This window comes from Mustela lutreola, chromosome 6 (genome assembly GCF_030435805.1).
Source record: "Mustela lutreola isolate mMusLut2 chromosome 6, mMusLut2.pri, whole genome shotgun sequence".
In the NCBI taxonomy this organism is placed as follows: domain Eukaryota; kingdom Metazoa; phylum Chordata; class Mammalia; order Carnivora; family Mustelidae; genus Mustela; species Mustela lutreola.
The window spans coordinates 20,822,355-20,841,016 of NC_081295.1; the positions used below are offsets into that span (position 1 = coordinate 20,822,355).

Consider the following 18,662-nt stretch of genomic DNA (forward strand, 5'->3'; position numbering starts at 1 on the left):
TCATCTCTCCCATCACCGTGCTAGTTAGATAATTTCCCACAAGATTTTAGTGCGAGAAAACAGTGGTTTGCATCCTGACTGGGTCAGGCTCGTGGGCACAGGGCCCTCTGTGGCTTCAGGCTGATCTAGGGAGGAGGAAGGGGGTCAGTGACGCTGGGTATCCTGAGGTGGCATCTCAGTCCTTCAAGCCACTGAAAGTCCTACTAACATTTCTGCTTTCGTGTACCCCATCAGCCTGGCCTTTCTCCCACCAGTGGCCTTTCTCCCTCCCATAAGGGGCAGGAGGGCATAAGGAACCACTTCCTCCTTCTCCCCTAATTGCTCTTGTCAAACAAGCAGAGAGCATCGTGAGATCAAAAGAGGACACTGCTGGGTGGCCCCTTAGCAAGGTTCGGCTTCGTGGCCTGCTGTGAGAGTATTCCTTAGGCACAGTGCCAAGTGTCTCTAAGAAACCGGGAGGTGGCCTCATCTCAAGGACCTGTGGGTTCTGGCTGATGGATTGTATTAATGCATCACGTGGTTTTCCAGCAGCCTCCTTGGTTTGTGCGAGGCTGCCCGCGTTCCTCTTTCCCCGCGCAGGGGGCAGTCTGCACCCCCTTATTCAGACCCCCTGCCTCTCGGCCTCTCCTGAGGACAGCAATTCACACAGCTGCAGGCATGAGCCCTCAGACCACCCCCATCCCAGAGTTTCACTTCATTATTTGAGAAAGACAGAAAGACCTTGCACACAATTTACAAGCGCTCAGGATAGAATAATCTGACCAGTTTCTAATAAATGTGAAAAATCTCTCGTAGGGAAAGTCTTTATCACCTATTCTATGGACACAGCCATGGAGGTGGTGAAATTCGTGAACTTCCTCCTGGTAAATGGCTTCCAAACTGCAGTAAGTATCTCATCCCCAGAGAAGGCTGAACAGCTAAAGTGACTACAGTGGGAAAAAAAACAAAGGGAGAAAAGCCATACGTATAACTGTTGAGGTTTTAAACTGTATTATTTGAGGTACGGGATTGTGAACTGAATGCTTATGGACGTAGGTAATTGTTTTCTAGATTTTCAGCTATCCAGAGACTCTGGCACTTCCTTCTTGCATGCTTTCTGAGCAACCCCGAGTACCTCGGAACAGCCAGGATGGCGAGCGTTCATGCTAACCACAAATGCAGCTTGGCCCCTGGCCTGAAGGAAACGCCAGAGCCTACCACACTTTGGACTTGGCCCTTTTCCACCAAGCATGCCTGCTTCGGCTGGGATTCCTGTGGTGCAGGGGGCTGCGGGCTTCCCCCTGGCCACCTGCTTGTTGCACCAGGTCCTAGTGCTGGGCAGTGGGCTGTGAGGCCTGAAGCACGAGGCCCGCTGTGCCCAGCTGCCTTCCACACCCTGACGCGGCTGTCATGCTCCTGGGCGAGGAATCCACGGCCAGGTTCTCAGCTGGTCTAGTCAGTTCTAGGGGAGGCAGACGACCCAGCCCTGCCGGGCACTGTGATCTTGGCCCAAGGAATCTCAGAAAGTGCACGCTCCCCAAGTTTCCCTGCAGCACCTTCCAACAGCACAGCTTCACGTCATGTACGTTCTTCTATAGGATAAATAAAATACCACAGGAGGCCACTCAAAGGGCTGCCTTTTCTCAAACACTGAGATCACGTCTTTTCCTTCCCAGAGGCCCCCGTGGGGTATTTAGTGACAGTGAATTCAAGAGAGTAGTGAAAAATCAAGGAAAATATCTATGAATAGCAATGTTGAAGGATCAAAAGGAACTACTTAGTAACTAAACGTCCATTTTAATGATTGCTTAGCATTATTTTTAACAGTTTTTACTGCATTTTTTCTTTATTCTGTAATTTTTTTTTTTTTTAATGGAAGTGTCCGCAAGTTTAAGATGCATACAATTTGTACATTCCGACTTAGTGACTGTATAGGAACCAACATTTCAATTTCTCATTTCTGGAATAAGAAAGCACTGTGGAAACCAGGACATAAAATCAAATTACAGGTCATAAGGCCAACATCTCAGAAAAGATCTTACTCTTGGATGTTTCCAAGTAAGCATACTGATTGCCCTTGGAAAAGAGGACAGGTTTTTAGGACCTTACCAATCAGAGGCTACTTAGAATTTAAGTCTGTCTTTGATTCTGATCACCAGGAAGCCTTCTAGTAGAATCACAGAGTCCCACCCTGGACAGCTAAGTTACTGTATTGATACATCAAGAGCCCCTAAGTGTATCACCAAATACAGTCAGGTTGAGGCAGTGGGGGGTTAAGACTTCAAATAATGAATTTGGGGGGAAGAGACCAATTTGGCCTATAACAGTAGCTGTGTGGAGAAGTTGGCCTGACAGAAGCTGTGCGCTTTGGCGGAGATCTGGAGAAACAGTCCAGCACATTGTGCCTCCCAGAAAACCCACCTCAGTAGCAAGGAACAATTTAGGTCCTGGGGTAACAATTAAAGTAACCATTTATTGAGTACCTACTTCAAGCCTGGCATTATGATATACCTTTTCCATGTCCAACTGTTTCAGTCCTTACAACCATCCTGGGAAGTAGGCTTATTAACCACATACTACAAATAAAGATAATAAGACTTAGAGAGTTTCAGTGATGTTTTTAAAATTATACGAGTAGGAAGCACAGAAGCCAAGAGTAGAACCAAGAGTAGATCCCATCTGTCTTGTTTCTTCTCAGCCCCGACATTGTATTGCTTCTGTCTCATATGTTAGAAGTGGGTTACCAGTCCAGTCACCGAAAGCCACACAGGCTTTCTCAAGATCACCTCATGTGGTCATTGGCCATCTGACATTTTAAAGCAGGAATCATCCAGCCCAAAAAGAAAGCCATTCCATTTTGAGTGTTCATCAATAAAGATGCATATTCTGAACTTGTGTCTGACAGATTGGTATACTCGAGGCACTTTTTTGTCCCACAATGAAAAGATGTTATAATAATGTGTTTACTGTCCAGTACCACTGGTCACAATGGGGCAGAAGCAGGTGAGGCAAAGACGAGGAAGTCAGCATGTGGGAGAGGAGAGCACGGAGGTCTGTTATGCTTTCAGGGTGTGGGCAGTAAACAGTGCACGTGAGGGAAAGAGGTAAGGCTGGGTCACAGATGGCCTGGAGAGCTTGCTAAATGGCTAGGACTTGATACGTTTTAAATGGAGGAGTGACATTTAGGACAACTGATCTGAGAGCACTGTGGCTCAATCAAATAACCCCTCCTCGAGGACACTATCCCTGAGTCACCCATTCTAGTGTATAATCCGTCTTATAAGCAGGAGCACCTTGTACACACATATGTTACTTTCTGGCTACCGGATAGGCCAGAGCACCAGAAAGGCTGCCTTATTTAGTCTTCTGAAAAATAGAAAATAACTGGTTTTTTTTCCCCTTCAAATATTCCTTCGAAGACTTGATATTTAATATCAGTCTTTTCAAGGCCCAAGAGATCTGCTTCTTGACTTTCATCATAAACCTTTTCCCACCATCTCAGGAATTGTTTTTATGACTGTTCCTTGGATTTGCGCCAAGTTTCATCCAATCCTTTTTAAACGCATAGATCGAAACTGGACATAATACCATAATAATGACCTGGCTAATGCAACAAAAGCACCAGAATTGTATCTCAGTACTTGTACACCACACATTCATTAAAATGTTCCAGGATGATATCATGTTAGCCTTTCAAATTACATATATATAATCTCTATGTTGCTGGCTTATATCCAACTTGGTCTACTATGTCTCTCAGATTTTTAAAACATAATTATTGTATAGCCAAAGATAGATTTTGATGTGTACCACTATATCCTAATTATGGATATTAATACTTGAATGCCTACTCATGTTGAAATAGGGAACACTTTAAGAAAATTGTATTTTGTTTTAGACTTATATGTTCCTCCCTGCAAAAAGCAATCGTAATTTTTCCAGTCTTAAATGCATACAGTCTCTTGTGTTTTCTCTCCCTCCACATCTACAGAAAGCTTCTCATTAAGAACCACTTCCCACATCTTTTTCTCGTAGATTGACATATTTGAGGATAGAATCCGAGGCATTGATATCATTAAGTGGATGGAACGCTACCTTCGAGATGTAAGTACAGTCCCAAATTCTGAGCTCGTTTTCTGGCAAAAAAGACAATTCGCCTGTGGAGTTATTTTATGAAAGAAGCCCTGGCAAACCTACCAAGTCCAGAGCTGCGAGAGCCCCCAACAAAGCCTCGCTTGTTGGCAGCCCTGTAGAGACCTGGAAAGGAAGGATGGGGTCACCCTCGTGGACATGCACAGGCAGGAAATAACGGTCAAACCAGACACAGGTGGTTGATAACAATCAGAGCAGGTTTTTTGTTTTTTTGGCTTTTTTTTTTTTTTTTTTTTACACCAGAATAGGAAAAGCGGAAATGAAGGCAGGGAGTAGGGAGGGAGCAACAGAATTCAATTTAATCCGAGGCCACCCCAAGTGTTCTGCCCGATGGCGCTCCAGAGCTTCCACGGGAGGGGGAGGAGGTGGGGAGGAGGCCCCCTGCCGCGCAGCCCCCCACCCAGGCGCCCACTCGCAGCCCTGTGATTTGTTTTCCACTGACAGAATCTATACTGACCACTGGGACACTTTGTGCTCTAACAAGATAGAAATTGATCGCCTCCAGCGTGTCCGTGTCGGCTGAAGCAGCCGCTTCCTTTGGAGGGAGCGGTGGGGGACAGAGTCGCAGCAGGCTGGGGTCCTGCGGCTTTTCCTTTTGTCTGCAGCCGGCCGTGGGCTCTGTGCGGAAGGGGCCGCTCCTGCCGGCTGCGCTGAGACGCGCTCGCCGCGGGCAGGGCGCTCGGGAGTGCGGACCCGCAGCTTCCCTGCCGCCGCCGGACTCCGGTCTGTTTAGCGGCGGCCCCTGTGCGAAATGGTGGGCCAAGCCGCCTCCCTTTGGGAGCGCGCCCCAGTTTGAAGGGGGCCGGGAGGGAGGCGGCGGGGAGGTGGGGACCCAGGAGCCCGGCCGAGTGGGGGCCGCCGCCTTGCGCTCTCCGCAGCGGACCAGCGATGCAGGCCCTCGGGGTGCGGGGGGCCTGTGGGGAGGCTTGGGGCCCTGCTGGCCGCTTGCCAGCCTGCCTTCCCCGAACCTCCCTTCGGCGAGCGGACCACCCTTGACACTTCCATAAACACGCTTTCTCTCTCATTAACAGAAGACAGTGATGATAATTGTAGCAATCAGCCCCAAATACAAACAGGATGTGGAAGGTGCCGAGTCGCAGCTGGACGAGGACGAGCACGGCTTACACACTAAGTACATTCATCGCATGGTGAGTGGCGCACCCCCCACCCCCCAGAGAGGGGTGCGCTCTTCTGGGAAGGCCTGTCCTCCGCTGGGGACCAACAGAAGGTGGCGAGGTGATGGGGTGAGGAACCCCGGGCAGGACAGGGGATGTTGCCTCTGGCTCCGGCTGCCTTCGGGACTGTGGGCCAGCGGCCACATCCCTGGGACTCCGTTCCTGTCTGTTGCAAGGAGACAGTCATCGGTGATCCCTCACTTCCGGTTAGATGACCCTGGAAGCAGGGTTCTGCTGGCTTGGTTGTTCACCAACAGCTGGGTGGTCCCAAGAGGGGCCTGGGCCAGGGCTGTGAGGAGAGGGGGGCTCCTGCATCTGTCCTGTTCTGTCCCCTGGTACATCAGAGACGCAGAGTAGCGAAGTAGAATGGACACACGGTGCTGTGTCAGAGGGACTTGGTTCAGATTTCGCTTCTTCCTGTATAGTTGTGGGACCCTGAGCCAACTGCCTAAACCTCTCTGTGCCTCCATGTCCCTAATCATGCAGTGGGTCACAGGGTGGTTGTGAAGATGTGATGGGGTCATGTCTGTGATGTGTATGGGACATGTCCACGCTCAGGTCAAGGGAAGGGATTGTTCTGAGCTCATGATGGATGAGCAACAGTCTGCTGCCACACCCGAACCATGGGGCCTGGCCCAACTAAAGCCAGTGGGAGAAATCTGTAGGAAGTTAGGCTTGCTTGGCATCTGATAGATAGAACATTCTGATGGAAAATATCACCCAGCTTTGGAATTGGCTGTTTTGTGAGCTAGTGATCTCCCTGCTTTCCAAGATGACAGAGGTGCTGTGGAGACAGTTCTGCTTGACTAGGATGCTGGACTAGGCTTGTGACTTTCAAAATGTTCCGTGGAGTCCCTACTGGGTAGCCATAGGTGCTGGGGGTCAGGGCGGCTCTGGGATAAAGCCCCACATCGGGCTCTCTGCTCAGCAGGGAGCCTGCCTCCCCCCCTCTCTCTGCCTGCCTCTCTGCCTACTTGTGATCTCTGTCTGTCAAATGAATGAATAAAATCTTTAAAAAAAAAAATTTTTTTTTAAAAAGGCTTGACAGCCGCTGGACTAGAACTTGTAAGCTCCATTCCAACTGGAACATTCCACAAGCGCCTGGAATGGACAGAAAGGATCATAGTCTAAGATGGGAATATGGGGCAGGACGCTGAAGTGGCCCGGATAGAATAAGTAAGCGGCACAAGGCAGGACACAGGGGACCAGCAGCAGACCTCAGGGGAGCCTGACCTAAGTCCGAGTCTGCCCTGTGGATCAGGAGCCCAGGAAAAAGGCAGAGCAGGTGGGTGGATGGGGCTTCCCCATCCGTCTCCTCTTCTAGCAAGTACCGACCACTTATCTGAGGTTAGAACCAACCCAAAGTAAAGGCCAAGGCGAGTGGTGAAGCCAGAGAGTAAGGCCAAGGAGCCAGGGGCTAAGCGTCCTCCCATTCCATCTTCTCCCAGTCTGATGGCCCACGGACGGGCCCGGTCCACGGTCACGGCTGGCTGTGGCGGCCGCCGTCCCTTGGCTGCCTGCTGCATGTCTGCGTGGCCCACAGCACTGGATGTCCTGTCTGCATCTCTAGGAACCTGCCAGTCCTGGGAGCTGACAGCTGGTGTGTGGGAAGGGCTCCAGGTCCCTGCCGGTTCCTGAGGAAACCTGTCACGCTGTGCTGGTGTGCGGCAGTGCCAGGCAGTGAAACAGCTACCCCCGGAGCTTGTCTGACGGTGCCCGGCCAGTAACCAGATTGTCTCCCAACTCAGTTTTCTGGGGACAACAGTGTCTTGGGCTCTTCCTTATCACCAGAGGGGCTCAAGAGGCCAGATAAGTAGACCTCCAGGTGCCCTCCAGGCAGCAGAAGCCTCTAGGACGGAGGGAATGAAGAGGTAGCCACGAGTAACTGCATCATAGGGCCAACAACTCCACAAAAAGCCAGTGTCTGGAAATAGGAGAGAAAATCAGCATCCGGTGCGGCCTAGTGGACGAACAAAACTTTACGGATTCTGGGAACTGGATGGAAGTCTGAGACTAAATCCAGTTCTTCCCTTGTAACTTGTCAACCCTGGGCCCTTCCTTTCCACATGTTTTTGTCCTGGTGATTGGCGTGTTCACGTCACACAGGACACAGATTGTTTTAAACATGTTTTGGTCCTCTCAATTGTAAAAGACAGTGGTTCTGAGAGGGAAAAAAAAAACTGGTGCATTCGTGTGTGTGTGCGTGCGTGAGTGTGTGTGTGTTTGTGAGGGGGTTTCTATGGTGACTTCAATAACCAGCTGTCACCACCGTCACTTTCTTCTCTGTCCTGTTTTTATTCCCCTGTACAATGAAGACTTCTCGGTGATAAAAATCAATTGGAAGATGAAATACTTGGGGACACATAATTCCTCATCTCCTCGTCATCAGATGACTGAGAGCTTTGTGCTGGTCACAGCATTGGGAAGACGCTAGCTCCCCTCAGCTTGAAAATTCTGGGTTTGATAAAGAGTTCCTGGCAGCTAAGCCTTTGGGGGCCACGACAGTGTCAGCGCAAACTGGAACTGTGTGGGGGACCTCCAGTGTGGCTGGCAGAGCTCCTCACAGCGGACCCCCAGGCTCATCTCCCACTCCCTCCCTAGCCCATCCTGTGCCCCAGCCACAAAGCGGTGCTCGCTGGTCCCGACCCCACCGACGTTCTTCCACAACCTCCAGACATTTGCTCATGCTGTTTCCTCTACTGAGGATGCCCTTCCCCTCACCCCTGCTTCCTCTCCTGGACCAAATTCTTGTCTTTCGATATCTAAGTGATCTATCCCTCCTAACTGTCCTTCAGATCACCGATGCAGAAATGGATGGCCCCCATTTTGGGTTTCCACAGCAATTTATTTCTACTTTTCACACTGCATTGTGGTTGGCAGTGTATCCTTCTTCCTGCTCACCAATCTGCTGGCTTTGGGAGGATAGGAATCCTATCAGCAGTGCTCTGATTAACTAGTCTCCACCACCACCCCCCCACCCAAAAAAGAAAGAAATCCTGATTTGTAGTATTTCCCCATTTCCATGGTGTAAATACTCTCATTATGGTCAATTTCAAGCTACCAGTGTGAAGTCATCAAACACAGAATTAGGAAGGGATACATACAACTGGCTTTCCTGAGCCGATACAAGCCAGCTCGGCACACCCTACAAGGTATCCTAATCCTTGAAACCTGAAGTCTAGCACAGAGTGTGACTTTTAATAGGCCTTCAATAAATGATTCATGGAAGAGTGAGTAGCATGCATGCGTAATGGGGAGACCTTAAAAGTCTCAGTGTGTGGCACTCAGGGAAGTCAGAATAAAAATGCTATGGGGGTTTGCAGGGTGCCATTAACTCTCCTTCATTCCTGAACTCAAACCTTCAAATTCTTTCTGTTCCAGATGCAGATCGAATTCATCAAACAAGGAAGCATGAATTTCAGATTCATCCCCGTGCTCTTCCCGAATGCTAAGAAGGTAAACAAAGAAATAAGCCAAAAACCTTCCAATTCAAGCTTTGGTGTGCTTGTTATCTGGGCTTCTCAGTGGAAAAGCTTGTGAACTCTGTATCAGTTCTTAGAGATAACAGTGTTACAGAAAGATCCACAAGTTGTAGCACTCAGCTCAGCGGCATGAATCAGGAAGGTTTTAAGGTGTTATCTGCTGGGCCATCGCTGTCCTAATTGTTCAAACAGCCATTACACACAAAGAAGTAGTTTGTGTTTTAACTCTGGAGAGAAAAAAAGATGGTTCATCTGATACTTCTTATCTCTCATAAGTAAAAGTCAAGATATGGGCAGTTTTTGCTGACTGTCCACAGAGGTATTTTGGTGCACAGAGTTCAGCTCTCAAATCTGTGTAGATGGCAGGAATTAAATCTACAGTGTTACCAAAGTGAACTTTGCTGTGGTTTATATGAGCGTTTTTACACCGAAAGAACATTCTAGCAGTTTGGGGCATGGGGACAAAAACCATCTGAAGCCATGTTCCAGGCTTGGCAAGGGGCAGGCAGAGGTGTCATGACTGTTTCGAGACTCAGACCACAGCACCCTGAGCTCAGGCCCAGCTGTACCTAGGAGGATCCCTGAAGGTCAGGACCGCAGAGACTTCCTGGGGCAGGAGGCAGAGGCGCCCTGAGACGACTTCAGTACAGAGCTCACACCCTGGGCGACAGCGTGCATTTCCATCCCCCACGCAGGCTCCCATTGTTCTCCTTGCTGGTCTCCCTGCCTACTCTGGCCCTGTACTAGCCACCCTCTCTCCTGCCATGAAAGAGGAACATCCAAAATACAGATTTGATCTGTCTCACTCCAGCTTAGAAACTGTGCCGTGGATTCCGACGGACGCCGGGATCATGTCCACTTTTCTCAGCATGACAGATGAGGCCCCTTAGAAGAGGGCTGTGCCCACTTGCTCAGTCTTCTCTCCCCGCCATCTGCACAGGGACTCTATGCTCTGGTCATACTGGACTATCCCAGCATGCCCTCACACCTGCCCTGTTCTTTCTGTTTCTGTGCCTTCGCACTGTCTGTTCCCCCTGCTGGCCATGCCCTTCCCTGACTTTTCTGTGTAGTCACCTCTCGCTTAGCCTTCTATCACCCAATCCCTAGATTCCGCTGACCTCTCATCCTCCTTGCCAATATACTAACTTGTTCCTCTTTTGAGCTCTCTGAGCTAGAGTGCCTTGAGCCAGGGGCTCGCGGCTAGGGGTGGAAGGGCTGGTGGGAGCACAGTGGTGGAAAAGGAGACCGACTCTGAGTTGGTTTTATTAATGCTTATGAAACTTCTTCAGACAACCCCCTGGTTGCCTGTGCTCGAGGTAGAGTGCTCCCACCTCCTGCCCCTTTGGTACACCACTGCCTAGAAAATAGTTTCTTCACTTCATTTACATTCCATCATTGGGCCATGAACTCCTCAGGGCAGGAGCTGCGTCTTTTTCATTTGGGTGTCCTCCACACCAGCACGGTGCCCGACCTGTCGCAGCTGCTGCTTCTAAGCTTATTCTGCAACTACCGAAGGGATCCCATCCACTCAGAGAAAAACCTAGAAGGCCCTGACTCAGGTCCCTCTGCTTCCAGACCTCTCCTCCCCCTCTGTCTCACTCATTGACTTTTCTCTGGCCACACTGGCCCGTTTCTCCTTGAACAGGCCAGGCACGCCCCCACCGCAGCACCTTTGCACTGTCCGGACCCAGACATCCACAAAGCTGGCCCCTTCCGCTCTTTTAGGTCTTTGCTCATTTTCTCAGTGAAACCTTTCCTAAACACTGTACTTAAAGCTGCAAGCCTTTCCGCCCTGCCCAGAACCCCCTCTCCCCTTTCTCCGCCATATTTTTCCCCACAATATGTAGCACCGTCAAACCGACTATGTATTTTCCATATTCATCGTCTGTCTCCCCCACAGAATGTCACTCCGCGAGGGCAGTCTGGGCCGGCACCCTCACGATCCCAGGCTTATAGTTTCTGCTTTTGGCCTGATCCCAGGTCTGGTGGGCTCCTTCTACTGCAGGCCAGATCTGTGTGGCTGGAATGAAAGGATAATGAATCACATCAAGCCCGTAGCCTTGGCATACTTCTCCTGAAGCCACAAAGGAATTCGCATCACTCTGCGTGACCTCTGTCCTACCCCTTTCATGTGAGGGTGGTGAAAAGCACGTTGAAATGCAAAGGGCAGGTAGCCCGGGAGGCTGACAGCAAACGCCGCGCACATGTGGTTTCCATAATGAGGTCTACAGCTTACCCCGAAGCCAGGCGCGTCTCACATGCTAACCCCTTCCAAAAAGCCAAACAGCACGACTCCCCGGAGACTGCCGGAGGGCACGCCCCTGCAGGGAAGCCGGGGAGGTTTAGGAACTGGGCCTGGGATCTGGAATCCGGGTTTCTCTCTAAAGGCCTTCACCCCTGTGCTGCTGTCTCTCCCCTAGGAGCACGTGCCCACCTGGCTTCAGAACACTCACGTGTACAGCTGGCCCAAGAATAAGAAAAACATCCTGCTGCGGCTGCTCAGGGAAGAGGAGTACATAGCCCCGCCCCGGGGGCCCCTGCCCACGCTTCAGGTGGTGCCCCTGTGACCCCTCCGTGCCCAGAGCCCTGGGGTTGTGCCGGGGTGTGTGTGTGGGGGGGGACCTGTTCGGACAACACGTCCCCTCGGGGTCCCTCTCGGAGGACCCCTCCCCACCCCAGAAGACCTGTCCTGCAGACCCCTCTTCCCATGGAGACCTCCATCAGACCCTGCCTTTCAGAAAGAGGCAGTGGCTGCTCTGTAGTCCCTACTTCTGACGTGCCCCCCACCCCCACCCCCCACCACGCTGCTCCTAACAGCCTGATGCGTCCGTCCTGGGCCTCTCCCCCGTTAGCCCGTAGATCATATAAATGACGCTGCTGTCCACGACCCCAAACACCCTCCGCTCGCTTAAAGCTACTTTTATGAGTTAGCCAGATGCTCGTGGGTCCTCCGATCAGCCTGGTTCGTGTACAAATAATAAAATGTTTACTCTTTTGTAAGATGGTGTTTTACTTATCTCAAAGGAAATGGATGTGTGTTAATTCCTAGTGACGCGGGCAATTGCTTCGCGAAAGCTGCTCGGATGTCCTATTAGATAAATGTATCCGACTGCTCTATAGGAGAGGATTGGAGCCAGACAGTTAAACAATCTCTTTTTAATGTAATCTTCAAAGCTTTATTTTTGCAGTAGAACTTTTTGGCAAAACCATTCCATACAACACACAGCCGTGGTTATAAATATATTCTAAATAGGGCCTGGCTATCCACGGAAGAATATCCAGGAACGGGAGGCAGCGGCTGGACCGGTGGTTGGGGCTCTTGTCTCGCTCCCCCCACTAACTTGCTGTGTGACCTTGAGCAGGTCCTGTCACTTGCCTGAAACCCCGAGGACTCGCTTCTAAAATGACGACGTGGATGAAAGTATCTTCTGGGCCCTAAGTGGTTTGGGTCCAGGACCCAAGTTCTAAATACCCAATTGAGGAATGACTGAGTTTTCATAATTATATCGCCCAGAGGACAAAACTACGTTTTCTTTTTAAAATTTTCTTCAGCAACACCTTCACATTTGTAATTTTAGAAGCATTATATATCTTGCTCATCTGATCTCAAGAAAACACAAACATAACTATATAATAAATACATCATATATATAATGTACATAAGCTGTAGAGCCAGGTGGGGTGATAGTGGTGGGGCGACATTAGTTATGCCCTAAATAGAAATACGAAGTTTTTTGGTTTTTTAGATCTTATCTATTTATTTGACAGACAGAGATCACGAGTAGGCAAAGAAGCAGGCAGAGGGGGAGGAGGAAGCAGGCCCCCAGCTGAGCAGAGAGCCCGATGTGGGGCTTGATCCCAGGACCCTGGGATGATGACCCAAGCCAAAGGCCGGAGGCTTTAACCCACTGAGCCACATCAGGTGCCCCAGAAATACGAAGATTTTAAGGTGGGGCTGGGGGGAGAGAGCTACTGTTTCCTGTTACCTGTCTCTGTCGTCTGGGAAACAAGACCATCACGCTGTCTGTTCAGCTCTCGTTTGTCACTGCAGGGAAAAGACAAATATCGATGCTAAAGAAGGTTTGCCAATGAATTGCAAAGAACATGGGTTCATGTATGGTACCTTGATGTGTACTGGGCGGTAAAGTGAATGTTTATAAAAACAGGAAAAGGGAAACCACTAGTTTGCCTGAGGTCGTCATTACCTGAAGTGAGAAGGTCACCAGCATCCTGAGTGCTGTAGCGTCTGAGACCTGGTGGGACTCTCTTGTTTGAGGGGACACCATCATTAAGGATTCCAACAATTATAAGTAAAATGACGTCAGCAATTATTTCTCTGAAATCGTTCCAGTTTGCAAGGGTTTAATAATGTGAGGCTGTGACCCTTCCTCCCTTCAGAGACCTGTCCTGAGCTCTCAGCCACTGTTCCTGCCCCAGGTGAATGACGAGGGAAGGTCCCTGGTGTTCCCACAAATAGTCATTAAAGTGTTACAGCTGGTAACAGTGGTAGCAAAAAGACAAAACAAAAGTACACACACACACACAACACCTGGCCAGGTGATGAAAGCTTGACCCTTGAAGTTTCTATGCAATCTGATGACCACGGACATCAAAGGAATTTAACAACTATTTTAGAACACCGACCCGAAGATTAACACTTGGTTTATTTAGACATTATCCCTGTCCTTGTGTATTCATCTGCACATATTTCGGGGGAGGATGTGGGGTAAGGCTGACTCAGTAAAAAAATAACCTCTTGGCCACAAGGCTTTATTCAGACCGAAACTGACTTTAGGGGAGAGGTATGCCGAATGCAAGGTGAGATTCTTATCCAATGTTTAGTGACGAACTTAGAATTTGAAACGTAATTTTTAATTCCAGGGACCAAATGTACATATGCCTCATTAATTCAACTTAACCTCTATCATCCGGCGGCATCTCGGTGTATGGTTACAGTCTAACTATTAGACTAGCTAGGTCTCAGTTCAGTGCTCAGAAAAATGATGCTTGTAGATACTCTTCTTTTTTCCTCTTAAATAAATCACCTATTTAAAGATTGAGTTTTTCCTCCGTCTTCTCAGCAAGGGAGGGACGCCCTCCGCTCTGAGCATTCCAGACCTTGTCTCATGATGTTTTGCCAAGAGCGTTTTTCTTCACCTCAGCCACTTCATTAACCACCTCCACCACTTTGCCAAACACCCCATTGTCACTGTCACCTTTGCCAAAGGGACTGCAAAGTCCTGTGATCATTGGGAAATGATCCAGAAAGAGTTTCTCAAAACACAGGATCTTTCTGTTTCTTCCTAATGAACCAAGAAGAATCAGTGAGCCCCACCTCCTCGTGGTGAGTGAAAAGAGAAGGAAGGTTAGACTGTGGGAAAATACCACAAAGAAGAAATGCCTCTCCTGCCGAAGAATTATGAGCTCCTTTTCACGATAAATAGCTCTGTATGAGCCCACCAACCAAATAAACAAAAAGAAGAACGAGAAAGGAAGAAAGCAAGCACTGAAATAAATTTAATTCTTGAATCACTTTCTTCTGGAACCATCTGGGATTTTCAATCTGAAAAGAACCCTAGAAATCACACACCTCTGCAGTGTAGTTTTCGGCATAGTAATCATGGGACCCACCGAAACCACAGTTTGTTTAAGTTCACCCTAGGACTAGATCCCAGATAGCCTGGTGTCTAGTCTGCTGACATTTTTCTGTCAAACCTAGAAAGCTTTCTGGCTTTTGAGGGTAGATTTGTTCCACAAATGACCCAGTATCTCCCGGAGGTAAACTGAGCCTCCTGAACGCAGGAGGCTGAGGGAAGTCGTCCCTCTGTCCTCTGGTGGCTGTAGGATTAAACGATCGTGTTGCAACTTGTTCTGGGGGAGACTCTTTGGGGAATTAATTACTGCTGTGATTAGCTGGAGTGTGACTTCTCGTGAAGTCGTTTTGGCATATTTATTTATTTCACACTAGTATTATATAAAACCGAAGCACAATTTAAAAGATCTTGGCACCTTCCCGAAGCTTACAGATAAAATCTGCCATTAGATCAATTTTGGTTGAGTTTTATCTGGCCAAACGCGGGAGAGGTCCCTTTTATCAGGAGGCACAGGGACACCACCCAAGAGCCGAGCCCAGTCAACAGAGCTGGCATCTGGGGAGGCCTTGTGCATGTTCCTAACTCCATACTGATCTGTTCCATTTTCTATTGGGAAAAGCTTTCAGATAGAATCCCAGGGGGCACCTGGGTGGCTCAGTGGGTTAAGCCTCTGCCTTCAGCTCTGGTCCTGATCCCAGAGTCCTGGGATCGAGCCCCACCACGGGCTCTCCGCTCAGTGGGGGGCCTGCTTCCCCACCACCACCACCACCCTTCCCCTCTGTCTGCCTCTCTGCCTATTTGTAATCTCTCTCAAGGAGCATGTGAGCGTGGGTCCAGGTCATACTCCGGGGGGTGTTTAGGAAGTGAGACTAGAGCCTCCGCTAAAACGAGGAGAGGCTCTTGGCCCGAAGTGCGCCTGGGTCAAGGTGACCATGTGCCGGGCCTGCCTGCTCTTTTCTGGAAACACTCACATGGGAGGAATAAGTAACCGCAGCCCCCAGATCTCCCAGCACTTACAACTGAAACCACGAGGACACACACTTCTTGTCCCTTGCCTGACCTCCCTGTGCTCAGTGCACCAGGAAGGCGCTGATGGTAGGCGGCAGCTGGGGAGAGAGGGGGGCGGGGGGCGGAGGACGAAAGAGAGAACTCGTGCCTGATGGATCCCATTAGGCTTAGTGTGCAAAGCAAGTTGAAATGGAGTCGCTGCTCTGGTATGCGTCCAAACTGCTGTTCTATTTTTAGCCTCTCCCGCGTGCTGCTTCGCCCCGCACGGAGCGCCCAGGCACCTGGATCAGCAGCAAAACATGGAACCGAGCCCCTCATTGGTAAAACTGGAAGGAAGGAGGCCACTGATGCGGGGCTCGTTTACGGCTGGCGGGGACGGGGGACCTGGAGTGTTAATGAGGATGGCTCTCTCGGAGGCAGGCCTGCGTGGCGAGCTGCGAGTTCAAAGGAGAAGGGAGCCTCAGTCCTGCGCGGCGCAAATGTAAACCGTGGATAGAGGCAAGGAGAAATCAATTATGCTGTCGCAGGCTTGCATGTCATTGTGTTGGAGTTGTTAGGAAAGGTAGGACAAGGACCAGACCTCAAAAGGAAACAAAGCCACATGGCCTTGAAGTATAACGAGTTTACCATGGCAACTGATGGAACCGAGCCTCCCGGGCCCCAAGCAGGTGTGCTATCTTACAGAATAAACATGCTTCTCTCACTCCCTGGTTTTTATAATAAAACCTGTGTTTGGATTACTTTCCCCTCCTCTTTGTTACCGGGAGAAGTTGGCTGGGGCTCAATCAGCCCAAGGCTCCAGTGAGGGAAATGTAATCGCTGTTATCAAAAGGGCTGCTTTAGAACAAGCTGGCGTGGGGCTCGGCGGCGGGCCTCGTCGCTCAGCAGCAGCTGGGCGGCGCGTACCTGCCTGGCCTTTGGCACCTTGCGGGCGACGCCCTGCACAGAAGGCCGCTTGTCCCTGCACGCATCGAGGTGGGGCGGGGAGGCCGCGCTCTCAGGCTGGCGGGGGTCAAAAGCGGCATTCTTCCAAGGAGAGGAGAAAGAAGTGTAGGTGAGGCCAGGAACCGACTGATTTTCAGCATCCTGTGTTATCTGGGATTCGGGCCAAGGGTTCCCCGAGTTCAGGGATTAACTGATTCTATCTTCCAATCTGTTGTTATCTGCAAAGTTCAGTTACTCAGAAACTTACAGAGAGCAGCCACATGCCTGAGCTTTAAATCCCTCTCAGATGGGTTCTGTGGTGGAGAAGTCTCACATTCAAAATGTGCACAAAATGTGGAGATTTTATAAAATCCTCCCAAGCTAGAAAGAGAAGTTTCCCATTTTTGTGGTTACAACATTGAAAGTAATGATCGACTAGGATAGTCCTATTTTCATTGTTCTCACTTTGTGGCTAAAAGAAAACGTCTCCCATTCTAGCTTCAAATTGGTTTTCAAAACAGGATGCTCATTCACAATAAACTCCAAGGACACAGGACAATTCTAAACCAGGTTGGGGCAAAAGAGCTGCACTGGGGACAACTTGTGCAGTTGCCTCCCTGAGCAACTATCCAGTGGTGCTTGCTATTCAGCAGCACCAACCTCCCTCCCTGCTCCTGTCCACACCCCTGCATTCCTCCTCCAGGATGCCCAGCACGAGTGCTCCTGCTCCACTGTCAACCCCCAGCCCCCTGGGCAGTGCCTTGGAGGCCCCTTCACTCGTCATCCTACCTTTGACCTTAATAAATAAAAAATGGATGTCTGAAGAAATAACTTAAACTCTGTTGTCCACACTGGAAAGAGTCTCATGCACTAACCCTCCCAGGCAAAAGAGTATCACCAAGTTCAGGCATTCAACCAGGCTGGCAGGTGACTGAAGGGAAGGTTCCACACTGGGTGGACAGGACCTTCCTACATCCAGATTTTTTAAATTCTAGATTCTAAACTAAGGTCTTTGGATACCAGCATACAGTTCTTCGTCAAAAAGGCACTTGGAAGCAGAAGTCCCAAGGTAACCATGAAGGTTTGGGTTCCATCATGCTACCATTTCCAGTGAGATGGGAATTCAAAACTAATTCCAGAAGGGTCACCTAGTGGGAGCTAAGCAGTAGCTAGAGATCAGCAACCAATCGACAATTAGTTATTAAATGCCTACTATGTACAAGGTCCTATGTTTGGCACAAAGGTGATACATGACTCTTGCCTTCAAATTATTTAAAATCTAAGACGTGGTGGTGGGGTACCTGGGCATCTGACTCTTAGGTGGTGGGGCTGAAGCCTGCATCAGGCTCCGCACTCAGCACCTCTCCCTGCTCGCTCATTCTCCAAAATGAATAAATAAATAAATAAGTCTAGGACATAGATAAAATTATTTAAAATCTAGGGTGGGACATGACACGTGAGAAGACCAAGTCAAGGCAGTACGTGGTAAATGCTGAGTGATGGAGCCACTGTTCCCTTTCCCCTGACCCTCGCTACGACCCAGCACTCAACTCACATCTACGCCGCTTCCAGGTGTCTCCAACAAGCAGACTGGACATTTTCCTAACAAACAGAAGTCTTGCTCATTCCTCCTCCCCGCACACTCCCTTTTGATTATAATATTCAACATCCCTATAAGCCACCATGTGGGTGAGATCCAAGATTAGGAGACACAATGTAAGAAACGGGAAAGTATGGAAAAGCACTGCAGAGTATATGTATTAAAGTAATAAATGAGGGCATCTGGGGGGCTGAGGTTAAGCATCTGCCTTCGGCTCAGGTCATGATCCCAGCGTCCTGGGACGGAGCCCCGTGTTGGGCTCCCTACTCAGAGATGAGCCTGCTTCTCCCTCTCCCGACCCCCCCCCATTTGTGCTCTCTCTCACTCTCAAATAAATAAAATCTTTTAAAAAATAAAAAATAAACCAATAAAGGCCAATGCAGTCTGCAAGGTATACATCAGCTCTCTCTGAAGGCAGCCTACGTCCATCCCACAAGAAGGGCCAGACCACACTGCAGTGAAAGGGCAGGGAAGGATGTGCTTTTCGCAGTGTACCCTCCAGTGATCTGGGAAGGCAGAGCCCTGGCCGGTGCTGGGATCCACTGGGAGAGAGCAGATGGGTTTCTCGACTCTGCTAAGTAGGGAGTGGAGAATGCTGGAAGTTGAACCTGTCAGCCGTTTGGCAAATGTTATTTAAATAACTAAGTGGGGAAGCAGAAAATGATAATTTGCCAGAAGGGGCAAGGGAACTCTCTCCATGAATGACTGTTGGCATTGTCCAACTGGGACCCACACTCAGGTTTGTCTG

At 49.6% G+C, this 18,662-nt stretch overlaps 1 protein-coding gene and 1 long non-coding RNA gene across 8 annotated transcripts in view; one reads left to right on the forward strand and one right to left on the reverse strand.

Moving 5' to 3' along the window:
- TRAF3IP2 (TRAF3 interacting protein 2) overlaps positions 1–11,788 on the forward strand; it is a 47,663-nt gene extending 35,875 nt beyond the window's left edge. For 4 of the 7 annotated variants that reach the window (XM_059176835.1, XM_059176834.1, XM_059176837.1 and 1 more), the window contains 5 exons: positions 796–884; positions 4,015–4,083; positions 5,163–5,279; positions 8,688–8,762; positions 11,209–11,788. In XM_059176835.1, the coding sequence (XP_059032818.1) occupies positions 796–884; positions 4,015–4,083; positions 5,163–5,279; positions 8,688–8,762; positions 11,209–11,355 (497 nt within the window). In that variant the 3' untranslated portion in view covers positions 11,356–11,788. The other 3 variants (XM_059176841.1, XM_059176840.1, XM_059176839.1) reach the window with 3 other exon arrangements.
- The window catches only part of LOC131833501 (uncharacterized), a 46,301-nt gene that overhangs the window by 4,696 nt on the left and 22,943 nt on the right, over positions 1–18,662 (reverse strand). The window contains exon 2 of the long non-coding RNA XR_009354496.1: positions 12,775–12,833. This is a non-coding gene — a long non-coding RNA (uncharacterized LOC131833501). The remainder of the gene's footprint in view (positions 1–12,774; positions 12,834–18,662) is intronic.